Source organism: Mauremys mutica, chromosome 7 (genome assembly GCF_020497125.1).
Source record: "Mauremys mutica isolate MM-2020 ecotype Southern chromosome 7, ASM2049712v1, whole genome shotgun sequence".
Classification (NCBI taxonomy): domain Eukaryota; kingdom Metazoa; phylum Chordata; order Testudines; family Geoemydidae; genus Mauremys; species Mauremys mutica.
In genome coordinates this window covers 51,079,073-51,092,458 of record NC_059078.1, presented here as the reverse complement: position 1 = coordinate 51,092,458, position 13,386 = coordinate 51,079,073, and the positions used below count along the sequence as shown (strand labels likewise).

Below are 13,386 nucleotides of genomic sequence, written 5' to 3'. Positions count from 1 at the left end.
GTTTTCCTCCTCCACATCCTGCTTTACTGCACACTTGTATGTTTCCCACTTTCCTTCTCACTTGAGAACACAGTCTACCTCTTTAAGTTTGTCCATTTAGTGTGTTTGAAATGGCTCTTGTCTCTGCAGCATGCATTCTTCCAAATGTTGGGCATTCTTTACATTATCACTGGCATAGGCTTCTGTTTGTGACATCCTTCCCCCAGTCTGTCCGATCTGTTGTGTGGGGCCAAAGCTGGAGAGGTGCTGAGCACCTGCAGCGCCCATTAACTTCATGGGGATTTGAATCAGGATTGGGCCAATAGGGAGGCAAAAACATGAGGTAAATGTAGTGCAGTCTTGCTCCCTGTCAGCAGACACACTCTACTTTATGTACATGTACAGATTAGACATCCGGCATTCTGATCTTGGCTCTCTGATTACAGCAACTCTCTGAAATACCCTCCAGCGGGCTGAATCAGGACCCAGTTAAGAGCTTGCAAATGTCATTGTTGCAGCCCTTTTTGAAAGAGGGGTGTGTGATTGTGGCGCTCTGGATTTGAACACAATAAAAAAATGTATCACGTGAGCCACAGCGCTATGCAGTGAACAATTAAACCAGAGTCTGCTCTGAATGCAAAGTAGTTTCCCAGTGAGGGGCAGCAATGCTCCTTCTTAGTGACTCTCCTTTTCAGAGCCCTGCCTCTTAGGAGCAAAGAACTTACTTTTTCCCCTGCAAGGTGCCCTGATGCGACTGAGGCACTGCAGAACAGAATTGATGCTCCAGGAACATCTGGCTTAATTTGTTTTCTGTTCCTCCTCTCACCTCAGGTGTCTCTTCTAGCGCCTGATCTTATGTCTGCAATTCCAGGTGTTTGCTATATATTGTGCACAACACTGATTCCATTCTGCTGTTGTGCTGTGCCAGCCTAGATTTCATTCACTGAGTTAAATCCCAAGCGGCAACTGTTATCTGAATTGCATTTGCACAGTATGATGGATGATGGTAATCTCTAGTAAATATTAATTACTGACAGAATAGAACTGAGATTTGGAAGAGAATTTTATGACTGTATGAGGCCCTATTCATTGAAGTTCACATGCAAGGCAGAAAGGGAGCTGGATTCAGGTTGATACTTAGAACAATTAACAGGCAAACCTGGCATTGCTGGGCTAGAACAAGATGCGAAGAGTGTGAGAGTGTGAAATTTGGGTGGTAAGATGCGAAGTTGGGTCAGGAAACAACTATACTGTGTGGCTTCAACTTCAAGGGAACTTTTGATGTTGCAAACGTGATACAAGAAATACAGGAACCAAAAACGTCCAGTGCAGCAAATATAAAGGATTTGGCTAACGCAGTCTGGACATTTTCTAAGAGATTGGCATCTCCCAGAAAAAGGGACACGGCCATAAATACCTTTGCAAGGAATGTAATGGATCCAGATAATCTGAAAGGTGTAACTGAGGGAGGACAGGGTGACAAAGGGAGAGGATGATCTGAGACCCTTCATGCCAGATACTGGGTCTCTGACACACTGCCCTACCACAGGCCAGGAAAGGACCGGGGCAACTGAGGAGTGGGTAAGCACTTGAGACATGGGGGTAAGGAACTGCACTGAAATGAATGGTGCAGCTGTCCATTGGCAGAATTTCAGACTGTATGTGTCATGCAGTTCATTTCCTTTGTTTTAGTTCAGCATGTTCTCCTCTTAATCACTCATGGTTTTAATGAGACCTTGTGAATTGTAGCTGGTTTGGAGGTAAAGTCACTGCAGGATGCCCTTGGGAAGGTGGGAACTGGAGCACTCAACCAAGGCGGTGTCTAAAGAGGGGCTTTCTCCACGAACCTACTGATCACTCGACCACATGGTGTGGCAGGAAGAGGGGATCAAAGCACTTCTTCCAGGTCAAGGGTATCCATCAGAAAGAACTGCTTGGGGAGAGGGATGGGTGAAAGGGTATAGAAATTGCCTTAATTCTACATCAAGTGACATTAACCTACCCTTTCTTATGAGACATCTGCATTTCTGCACAGATAGTTGGACTACAAAATAAAATCCCCCACACCTGAACGAGGGTTTTTTCAGAAAAGAGAAAAGGAGTCATGGCACTTTATGTATCTTGTGCTATGAAGATGTGTTTTTACTTTGAATCCCCCCTCCCTTTGTTAAATGTACAAAACAGGCCTAGGAAATGCACTGGTTTAGCTTAAAAGCCAAAGTGAGAAAAGGTTGGAATTTACAGCCCTGCTTCTGTGCCCTTGCTCATAATGCAAAGGACTTTGAGACTCAAAAAGCAGTTGTTAAAGAGCAAAAGTGAATGTAGTACTCGGGATGCACTTTAGCTCTCTCCTGAAGGCATCCTGAGGATTACAATACTAGTCACTCCGAAAAACAGAGTACATGCTGGCCAGGTTTGCGCTAAAGTTGTTGTGGATTAATCAATGTTTGTTTCAGAGCAGCCTGCGCCTCCTAGTTATTATAAACCTGGCTCAGTGTCATTGTGTCTTTCTTCTTTAAAAATGCACGTTGCTCACACTATTACCTGTTTTAAGGAGTGGGTCTCACACTTGTCTTGTTTCAGAAGGGGAAATGGGAGTTTCTTAGAGCATCTTTATGTCTAACCAAAACTTGATCTCAACTCCATGGACCTAAACAGCATCCGAGTGTCAGCCACTGATTTTCTATGTTTTATTTTGCAGAGACGTTGGGGTGGTGGTAGGAGGGTTTGTGATTGAGGGAAGGGGAAATTGGGTGTTTAAATGTGGCTCTTCTGTATGACAAGGCACTAACACGACTCCCGTCTGTATTTAAATGCTGTCCCCAGGTTACGACTATGGCTATGTCTGCGTGGAGTTTTCACTCTTGGAAGAGGCCATCGGATGCATGGAAGCCAATCAGGTTGCTTTACACTTCGGTCGAATGCTGCTAGAAGAATATTGTTTTGCTGAGGGCGGGTGGAGAGTCAGTGATTTTTGAAATGGTTCAAAAGAAGATCGGTTCTTGTTTTTACTCAACACTGCTGCTCAAATGCTAGTGTTCCCAGAAACGTACAAAAGGCTATGTAATGCCTCTGTGAAAGAGCCAAGAGGCTCTGAATGTTCTGCTGTTTCAACTTGAGCACACCTGCAGATTGGCTAGATTTAAAAGCTTGGAGATGAAAAAGAGTCCCGGTACAGGTTGTTGCCTTTGTGGGTTTGTACTCACAGTTGGAAAGAGCTCTGCTAGTGTGAAACTCCTCACTGCCCTGTCTGTGCACAGTAATTGTATCTGTCCCCGTACACAGGGTTCGAGTTAGACACAAACATGCGTCGCTATGGGTGAGGCCTTGGATATGCAGCTCAAATGCTACTTGCCTGCTACTTTTCCATGTGGCTCATCTGCATGGGGAGGATTCCTCATATGTCTCCCCTCTTGTATTCATGTTGTCCTTTGGCAAGTTAGTGTTGCATACACAAGAGCTGGCCTATGCACAGTTGCACCTGGTAAATCTGAACATTTCTAGGGTGACCAAATAGCAAGTGTGAAAAATCGGGACATTTTTTTCAGATGTGAGAGGGGTGGGGTATAGGACAAAGCCTATAATATTGGAGTGGTCCCGATAATATCAGGACGTCTGGTCACCCGAGATGTTTCTGAACTCTAAATTTAAAAGAAATGCTCAGCCTTTCTCACACTGAATAAGCTCCCAACTGTAGCAGTAATTCTTCTTCAAGTGGTTGTTCATGTCCATTCAAAGTAGGTGTGCGCACGCTGCGTGCACGCCAGTCGGAAGATTTTCCCCTAGCAGCATCCGTAGGGTCAGCCCTGGCGCCCCCTGGAGTGGCGCCACTACGGCGCCCTATAAAGGGGCCTGCCGACCCTCCACCCCCTCAGTTCCTTCTTACTGCCGGTGATGGCTAGCTGGAACTTCTCTTGCGCATAGCAAGTTTGCAGTGTCCTATCCTTATGTATATTCCATGTATATAGTTGCATTATAGTTAGCTTACTTAGATTGTTGTATATAGTTCTTCGTAGTTGGGGGGTCCCCCCCAAGTTTTCGTCGCCCACTGGGGCATGCCCAGGTCCCCCGGGTTTAAACTCTGCAAGGACTGCGGGAAATTCATGCCCAAGAGTGACCCGCACTCGGCTTGTTTGAGGTGCCTCGGAGAGAGCCACCAAAAAGACCGGTGCTCTATCTGTAGAGGCTTCCACCTGAGAACTCTCAAGGACAGGGCTCAAAGACTTAGAGTCCTCCTGATGGAGGCTGCCCTGAGGCCACCCTCGGACTCGGAACCGGCTGAGGCGGTGCCCAGCACGTCTTCCTCGGTGCGGAGCGCCCCGGCCCCGGCATCAGGACTTAGGGCCCAGCCCAAGTCATCAAAGACCCGGCACCGGACAGAGTCGGGTCATAGGAAGTCGGCCTCAGTGCGGCACCGCTCACCGTCGCCGGTGCCCGCCAAGAAGAGAAACCCGGTGAGGGAACGGTCACCCCACCAGGATCTGAGGCCGACACCGTCCGCGGGTGCAAGCAGACAGGCTGGGCTACAGCCCTCGGCGGCTCCGTCGACTCCCGCACCGCAGAGAGGGCGGTCGAGTCCGGACCAACCTAGATCCACGGACCTCAGCAGAGACTTGCGCCTCCCTTCGACGCCGGAGGCGTTTGAGGCGACCCCAGATTTGATGGGGCTCCCGGCACCAGCCTCCCCACACCGTAGGGAGTTGCCTACTGTGGTCCGTCCCCCAGTACAATCAAGAGGCAAGCCGGCCATGCTGTCGCCTCCCTCCCTGCACCGCGCTACGAAAGCGGCACCGGACCAGATAAGAGGCTCCCCGCCGCCTCCGCACCGCTCTCCAACGGCACCGGGTGCCGCTCCCCCGCAGGTCCTCGTACTCAGAGACCTCAGACTCAGAGGCATACTCCTACCGTTCCAGCCAGTCGCGGAGCAGGAGATTGGTTTCGGGGGTGAGCCACTGGCATTACCCACAGTGGCAGCAACAATGGCAGCCGTCCTCGCAGTGGCCGTTTTGGACTCCCTGGGCCTACCACCAGTCGGTAGGCCAGGCGTTTGGTCCTCGATCAAGGTCGGCCTCGGTCTCCTCGGCGTCAGTGGCCCCGGCGCAGCTGCCTCCTCCACTGGCACCGGCACCGGGCAGGGGTGTGCCATTTCCAAGTTCAGCACCCCCTAGCCGGGCAGCGGCACCAGCAGCAGCTTCAGTTCGGGCTCCGCAGGCATCGCCTGATATGCCGAGCCGCTCACTGGCGACCCCAGTACCGGTCACGGTGCCGCATTTAGGATCGGTTCAGGGGTCAACACCAAAGAGCAGGGACGCTAAAAGACTCGAGCTCTTTGGTAGAAAGGTGTACTACACGGCGGGCCTACAACTCTGCATTGCCAACCAACAGGCAATTGTAAGCCGATATGGTCATAACACGTGTTCAGCCATGTCGAAGTTTACGGAGCTCCTTCCCCAGGACTCGAGGTCAGAGTTTTCAGCCCTAGTGGAGGAGGGGAAGCTGATCTCCCGAGCCTCTCTCCAGGCTGCCTTAGATGCGGCGGACTCAGCCTCGCGCACCCTGGCCACGGGCCTGGTCATGCGGCAGGGAGCCTGGCTCCAGGTCTCGGGCCTGCCCTATGAGGTCCAGCAGACAATTCAAGACCTCCCATTCGAGGGGCAGATGTTATTCTCAGAAAAGACAGACAAATGTCTGCATAGCCTAAAGGACTCGAGGGCCACGCTTCGCTCACTGGGCTTACATACCCCTGCGACCCAGCGGAGACAGTTTAGGCCGCAGATGGCCCCATGCCCATACCAGCCACAGACTCGCCAGGACCTCGGGCGCAGGCGGGGCAGAAATGGCAGGAGGCGCCACCAACGCCACCCCTCCGGCCAGGCGTCTGGTCAATTCAGACCACCATCGGGGCCTAGACCCCCTATTAGATGGTACGGTCGAGGGCAACCTACCTATCGAGACTCTGGATCCTTCTACCCCTACCTTTGGGTCCCATCTGTCCCCCTTCTACCATGCTTGGTCCCGAACCAAGGGTCTTCACGAAGTGCATGGCAGTCGTGGCGGCCTTCCTGCGCAGGCAGGGCATCCAGATATTCCACTACCTGGACGACTGGCTCATAAAGGGCCGCTCCAAGGAGCAGGTGGAGACCCAGGTGTTGTTCATCAGGCGGACCTTTCTCGATCTCGGCCTCCTCTTGAATGAAGCCAAGTCCACCCTGTCTCCGACGCAACGAATAGAGTTCATAGGAGCAGTTCTGGACTCCACCCACGCTAGAGCATACCTGCCGGAATCCAGGTTCCGGGCGATTTCTGAGCTTATCCTCGGGCTGCACCGCGCCCCGATTACCACGGCGCGAGTTTGCCTCCGGCTGTTGGGTCACATGGCGGCGTGCATCTATGTGGTAGCCCATGCCAGATTACGGCTTCGCCCGCTACAGTCCTGGTTAGCGACAGTTTATCGCCCGGCCAGGGACCCCCTGGACTCAGTGGTGTCCATTCCCCGCTTGGTGCTAAGCTTGCTGCGGTGGTGGCTCGACCTGCAGAAAGTGTGCATGGGTGCCCCCTTCACTGCCCCTCAGCCCTCCCTCTCCCTGGTAACGGATGCCTCGGATCGGGGTTGGGGAGCGCACCTGGGACACCTCAGGACGCAGGGCTTGTGGTCGCCGGCGTACCTCGAGTTGCATATCAATGTCAGGGAGCTGAGAGCGGTTCGCCTGGCTTGTTTGACCTTCCGGTCCCACCTGGCCGGCAGATGTGTTTCAGTCCTCTCGGACAACACGGCGGCAGTCTTTTATATCAACAAACGTAGGTGCACGCTCCTCTCCCCTGTGCAGGGAAGCCCTCGCACTGTGGGATTTCTGCGTCCACAATGCTACCCACCTGACGGCGTTCTACCTTCCGGGGGAGCAGAATGGTTTGGCGGACACCCTCAGCCATTCGTTCCGGGGCCATGAGTTGTCCCTCCAATGGGATGTGGTGCGCTCAATTTTCCAGCTCTGGGGCTTTCCCCGGTTAGACCTGTTCGCCTCGAGGGAAAACAGGAAGTGCCGACGGTTCTGCTCCCTCCTGGACCGCAGTCAGGGGTCTCTGTCGGACACCTTCCTACAGTCTTGGGGGGTCGGTCTGCTCTACGCCTTTCCTCCGATCCCCCTGATACACAGGGTGATTTTGAAGATTCGCAGGGATCATGCGCGAGTAATCCTGATAGCTCTGGCGTGGCTGCGCCAGCATTGGTACTCGTCACTCCTGCACATGTCAATTCAGGCGCCCCTGCTCCCGGACCTGATCACGCAGGACCGGGGCTCCCTCCGCCACCCGAACCTCGAGTCCCTTCACCTCGCAGCATGGCTGCTTCATGGCTGAACCCGGTGGAGATGCAGTGCTCCCAGCAGGTCAGACAAGTGCTGCTCAGTAGTAGGAAACCGTCAACTAGGGCCACCTACCTGGCCAAATGGAAGCGCTTCTCCATACGGTCGGGTCAGCGAGGTCACAATCCGCTGGGTGTCCCAATCCCCATTGTCCTAGACTATTTGCTTCACGTAAGACAACTGGGCCTCTCCCTTTCCTCCATTCGTGTTCACTTGGCGGCCATCTCGGCTTTCCATCCGGGAGAGGGGGGTACCTCAGTGTTTGCGAACCTGCTGGTAGGGCGTTTCCTCAAAGGTATGGACAGGCTATTTCCGCATGTTCGTCAGCCGACCCCTGCTTGGGACCTGAATCTGGTCCTCTCCACCCTCTCGGGGCCTCCCTTTTGAGCCTCTGGCTTCGTGCTCCCTGTTGTACTTGTCGTACAAGACCGCCTTCCTGGTGGCGATCACCTCGGCCAGGAGGGTGTCGGAGCTCAGGGCGTTAACATCTGAGCCCCCGTACACTGTCTTCTATAAGGACAAGGTCCAACTTAGACCTCACCCGGCTTTCCTACACAAGGTAGTTTCACAGTTCCACATGAGTCAAGATATTTTTCTCCCGGTGTTTTATCCAAAACCACACACTTCCAATGAGGAGCGGAGGTTACATTCCCTGGATGTCCACAGGGCCTTGGCTTTTTACATCGAGCGTACCAAGCCGTTTAGACGCTCGACTCAACTCTTCATCGCAGTGGCGGATAGGATTAAGGGGCTCCCGGTCTCCTCTCAGCGCATCTCTTCGTGGATTGCGACCTGTATCCGGGAATGCTATCGTATAGCTAAGACCCCTGTCCCTCCAGTCACGACCCACTCCACTAGGGCGCAGGCCTCCTCTGCGGCGTTCCTGGCTCAGATCCCGACTCAGGAGATTTGTAGAGCGGCCACGTGGTCCTCCATCCACACGTTCTCATCACACTACGCCATCACGCACCAGGCTAGGGATGATGCAGCCTTCGGACGTGCAGTACTCCAGTCAGCAGTGACCTCCGACCCCACCACCTAAGGTTAGGCTTGTGAGTCACCTACTTTGAATGGACATGAACAACCACTCGAAGAAGAAAAAACGGTTACCCACCTTTTAGTAACTGTTCTTCGAGATGTGTTGGTCATGTCCATTCCAATACCCACCCTCCTGCCCCTCTGTCGGAGTGCCGGCAAGAAGGAACTGAGGGGGTGGAGGATCGGCAGGCCCCTTTATAGGGCGCCGTAGTGGCGCCACTCGAGGGGGCGCCAGGGCCGACCCTACGGACGCTGCTAGGGGGAAATCTTCCGGCTGGTGTGCACGCGGCGTGCGCACACCTATTTTGAATGGACATGAACAATACATCTCGAAGAACAATAGTTACTAAAAGGTGGGTAACCGTTTTTCAAGATTTGATTGTTTGACACTTGTTGCTGTTGAGCACCATCTGACCTTCAAAGGCTGTAAATCACGGAAGACAAGAAGAACTGAAATCTACCATTATCACCCATTCCCTGGAAATTGCAGGGAACTGACCGATCACCTGGGAGACAACTACCTGATCGCAGTTCAGTGCTGCCCAGGAACACTCCTCTACTAGATCCCTCTCAATTAGCTCCTGGTTGGGGAAGAATGATTTCCTACCTCCTTTTCAGTTTTGCATATAAGCAAGAATTGCATAGTTATCTAACCCATTCATACTTCGGAATACCATTGGCTACCTTGCTTTAAGACTGGCTTCCCCAGCCAGGAGAGAGCCATACAACTTAAAAACTGAGTCACAAGTTTAGAATTGTATGGCTGTGCAGCTACCATGAATGTGCATACAGCCCACCTGTTAGATGTGGCATGTGTGTGCCTACATCTACAGTTACAATAGCAGTGCAAAGTCTGAGCACGTTCCTGTTCTAAAAACTTGGTGCTAAATGTTGTAGAAATGCTCCTATTGCTTCTGATTTTTAACGCCAATGAGAATATGTGCAGGCTGACGTAATCCCACTACTGCTGGTGTCCCCAATGAGGTCACTTGGCAAAAAGGATGCCTTCAGGGAAGCTCCAGAATTTGTACCATTTTAATGAGATGCTGTCACAGTGGGTTAGGCTAAAATCTGACTTCCCTTCTGTGTTGCCACCCATGCTTTCACTGCCACCATGATGGTTTCCATGTAAAACATACTATCGGGGAAAACCTGTGCATAACTTGCTGTGAACAGTGTAGTAACTAAACCCTCACTATATGCACTCAGCTCATCTTACCTGCAATGGTCAGTGTCCTCTGAAGGGACAGCCCTGAGCACCTGAGGAAGCTCCTCCCCATCTGGGTAGAATGCTCTTCCCACTCTCCTGTTGGGACATCTACAGGCACTGGAGCAGGTGTCTGTTTTTGTTCAAATAGGAGAGGTAAGGACAGGTAAGGTTCCCATCCCTCACTTTGCGATGGGGGCACCTGTAGGTATCCAGGGAGTGTTCCTACCCCACATAGGGTGCATGTAGGAATCTGGGCAAGTTACCCTACACACATCTGAGAGGGTCCAATTGGGGACATGCGCAGACTGCCCCTTGGCATGACATACCTATCCTTCACTTCCTCCCTCCAACACTTGCTTGCACTCTGCAGTGCTGGCAGCACAGAGAGAAAGTTCCTGGGCCCCAGACACACACTTGCATGTCTCATCCCAGCCATGACAGGGCGCCAGCAGTCACCTGGGTAGTCTGTCCATCCCGCCACGTGCATCCTGATGGAGGGACCTCCAGGCCCCGCATGTAATGATGTTTTCTGATCATCCTGCTGGCAGCAAGGGACTGTGTTACATGTGTGGAGAATGTCTAGAAAGTGTAACCATCTCGATGGGAACGTTGCAAGGTCTGTTCTTAGGCCAGTTCTGTCAGGAACTCCCAGTTGTGACAGTGTCCTGTTCATTGCAACAGTCGTTAGTGGTTAATGTGTGGCAAGTTGTGTTCCTCAGCATGAGCCTGATTGAAACCCAACTGAAATCAGTGGGAAGGCTTCCACTGACTTTGGTGAGACTTGGATCACCTAGCAACGCGCCCCGCCCCCCCCACCCCGCCCTCACCCCCGCACTCATGGCTGACCAGTATGTGGTGCTTGACAGAATTAGAGAAAATGACCTCTAATTTAGGACAAAATACTAACCTTTTTTTTAATCAACGATAACTGCTGTGAGGCTGGTAACTAGTCTTTCAGCTCTGAGTCCAAATTGAGCTCATTTGTATGATGGATGGACGGGGGAATGTCATCGCTCCATCCCCACAAGACAGGACTCGCACCATTTTAATCTCTTCCTGGGTGGGGCCCAGGATTGCGTTGTTAGAGAGAAAATGTCACGTCATCAGGTTGGGAATGTATCTGAATTTGTACAAACTCTTATTAGAGTGCTTATGCAGTGGCTTGGGTACCCTGCACAATCTTTTAACAATATACTAATAACTAAACCTTTTGGTTACCCCAGTCAGATCAAATAATATAGAAAGACCAAGAACTAATAACTTCCCCATGCTATTCCCCCCCAGAGTGCCACAGCCCCACTACCCAACAGCCATCTCCTAGGCTAAGAGTGACGTCTTTCATAGAGGCAGGAAGCTTACACTGACCCTGACTGGATAAAATTTGGCAACTCTTTTCCTTGTTCCCTTCACTTAATACAAACCAGCATTTGGTTTATTGTGGTATTTCCAGATTCCAAATCACAGATTTACCAGGTCCAGCTATTTGTCCAGTAAATGTAGCGTGGGTGTGTGTATTGGGTTCTGAGGAGGTTTTCTACTAAATGCATTGAGGTGAAGAAACTTCCCTCTTCTCCAGTGCTGTCCTGATTCTGTGATGGAAGGATGCCTTTCATACCACTGCTCACTCACCAGTTTTCACAGCTGTAGCTAAAGGGATTAAAACATCCCCATTTCTAATTAGCATGGTGACATTTTAGAGGTTAATGGCACAAAGAGGTCGCTTTAATCCATGGGCAGCCAAACTCTGCTCTGTTTATGGCTACATTGGCAACTTGCCAGTAGCTCAAAGGCCACCTCCAATATGTCTGAAATGGGCAATATTGCATTTGCCCTCCTCCTGCCTGCTTGCTCAGGTCAGGATGGAGAATTGCTGGCTGCAAACTGGAATCTCCAGGGACCTGCACCTCTGTGTTAGAGAAGGTTGGCTGCAAGCTGCTTTGCAGAACTTCCTGGGTTGCATTTGGCTGCCTCTGTTTTAATGCTGTTGGTAACTGGTGCTCTTGTTGGTTTTGTTGTCAGTTGTCTGCGTCATTGGGTTTTGAGGGTGGAGACTTCTTCCCTGTTCATATGGCAATCTTGGCCTTCTTTGGTGAGATGCAGGGAATATTCAGAGGACTTATCTGTGTTGGTCTTTAATGCTGATGATTTATGTGGCTTCTTCCAAAGAACCTTTCCATCCTTTAAAACCTGAGGAAAGGTGAATGGTCTCTTGTGTTTATAAGGTCCATCTTCTTTCATCTTCTTCATGTACATACTCAATGCTACCTGCCAGGCACAATGGTGCGTTCCTCCCTGTGGGATTAGTGCTCTGGCTTCTTCAGGAGCAGGCTCATGAAAGTAGTAATTACTAGGACACTGCTTCTTGGTATGAAATTGGATCTATCCGAGGGGCTGCAGCCCCTTGTAGGGAATGTGACTCCATGGCAGGGCTCTCTCATCTTCAGGAGAAATGCTGGCTCCATTTAAAATCCCTTGGACTTGTTCTTGGGCACCAAATGATCAGCTTTTTCTGGGAGGAAATGAAGCATGGATCTGAGCTACAGTGGAACTAATTTGTTCAGTGAATAGTGAAATCAAGCCTTCCAGTGCATGTTAGGAGAGCAGAGTGTTTTTAGCCCCATGCGCTCCCTTCTGTCATTATAATGGATGGAAGGGGAGAAGTAAAAAGATGCATCTGTTGCTACCTGGATATTTTCTTTGCTCTGTGAGATAGGGCTGCTGCTGATTTGTGTAGGACAAGGTGTGAGACTTGTGGACAGGAGAACCAATGGAAAATTGGGGCAAATGAATGATTTTGACAGTACTCATAGTATCTGCACCACTGAACTTCTCCCAGGCTCCTCGCCCCAAGAAATGTTGGCAGCATACTTACTTTGTGTGCCCTTCTGCCAGTGGCTGACCCTTGCCTGCTGTTTGCTTCTGCTTCCTTACAGGGATCTGGAAGTTGTGGAGGGGAGATTAGCGTTAATTTCCAGGACAGACTTACGATAATGCTGGAGTTCTGTGGGCACATGCTAGATTGGTTGTTCCATGACTTGCTCTCGCTTTGCAGAGAGATCCATGTTTCCATGTAGGTGGCACATACCAAAGAGCTGCCAGTTTCTACTGCAACGATCCCTGTTCCCATTTCTTTTTCTAATGCACTCTTGCTTCCTTCCCCTTTTGCCATGCACCAGAGGGGAGCAGAGGGCCCTTAGCTTTACCTGAGCGGACCCCAAATCGGCGAGATCAGAATGTTAAATCAACATCTAGAGTTTTTCTGCTCTTGTGTGTCCCTCTTCCTTTATCCTTTCATTAAACTAATATATCTGCGGTGTAGCGCCTAGTAACAATCAGCAGGAACTTCACTGCAGCTGTTTGTTAAAATCCATGTGGCTGTTGGAAGAGCAATGGATTGCTATGTTGCTTTCTGCCATTTACATCCTTTGAGGCATGGGGGTTAGGATTTACAGGCCTTGAAGGCATTTGGTAATAACTTATGATGCTCATCTCCAAGAACATTGATTGTGGAAGACTTATAATTATCCCAATGCATTTGCTGCTTAATTTCAGCCTGTAAATATCTGTAGCACTTGTGTGGTGGTCTTGGGGGGCATGTTGTGTGCATGACAAGATGCACATTGCAATCCATGTGGGGGATTGTTACCCAGCATAGAAGTGAATGTTGGAAATGAATTTTGTCTAGTGTTGGCAGGAGGTGTTAATTGCAGGGGCCTCTGATTGGTCCGTAAACCTGAAGAAATGTTCTCTACATAATTGGAGACCAGACTTCTCTACATACCTTTTCTAGGATTAATA

General features: G+C 50.7%; 1 protein-coding gene across 1 annotated transcript in view; it reads left to right on the top strand.

Annotated features, from left to right (window-relative positions):
* Window positions 1–13,386, top strand: part of RBM6 (RNA binding motif protein 6) — a 155,533-nt gene that overhangs the window by 60,329 nt on the left and 81,818 nt on the right. Inside the window, exon 6 of the mRNA XM_045023212.1 lies at window positions 2,806–2,879. Within this exon, the coding sequence (XP_044879147.1) occupies window positions 2,806–2,879 (74 nt within the window). The remainder of the gene's footprint in view (window positions 1–2,805; window positions 2,880–13,386) is intronic.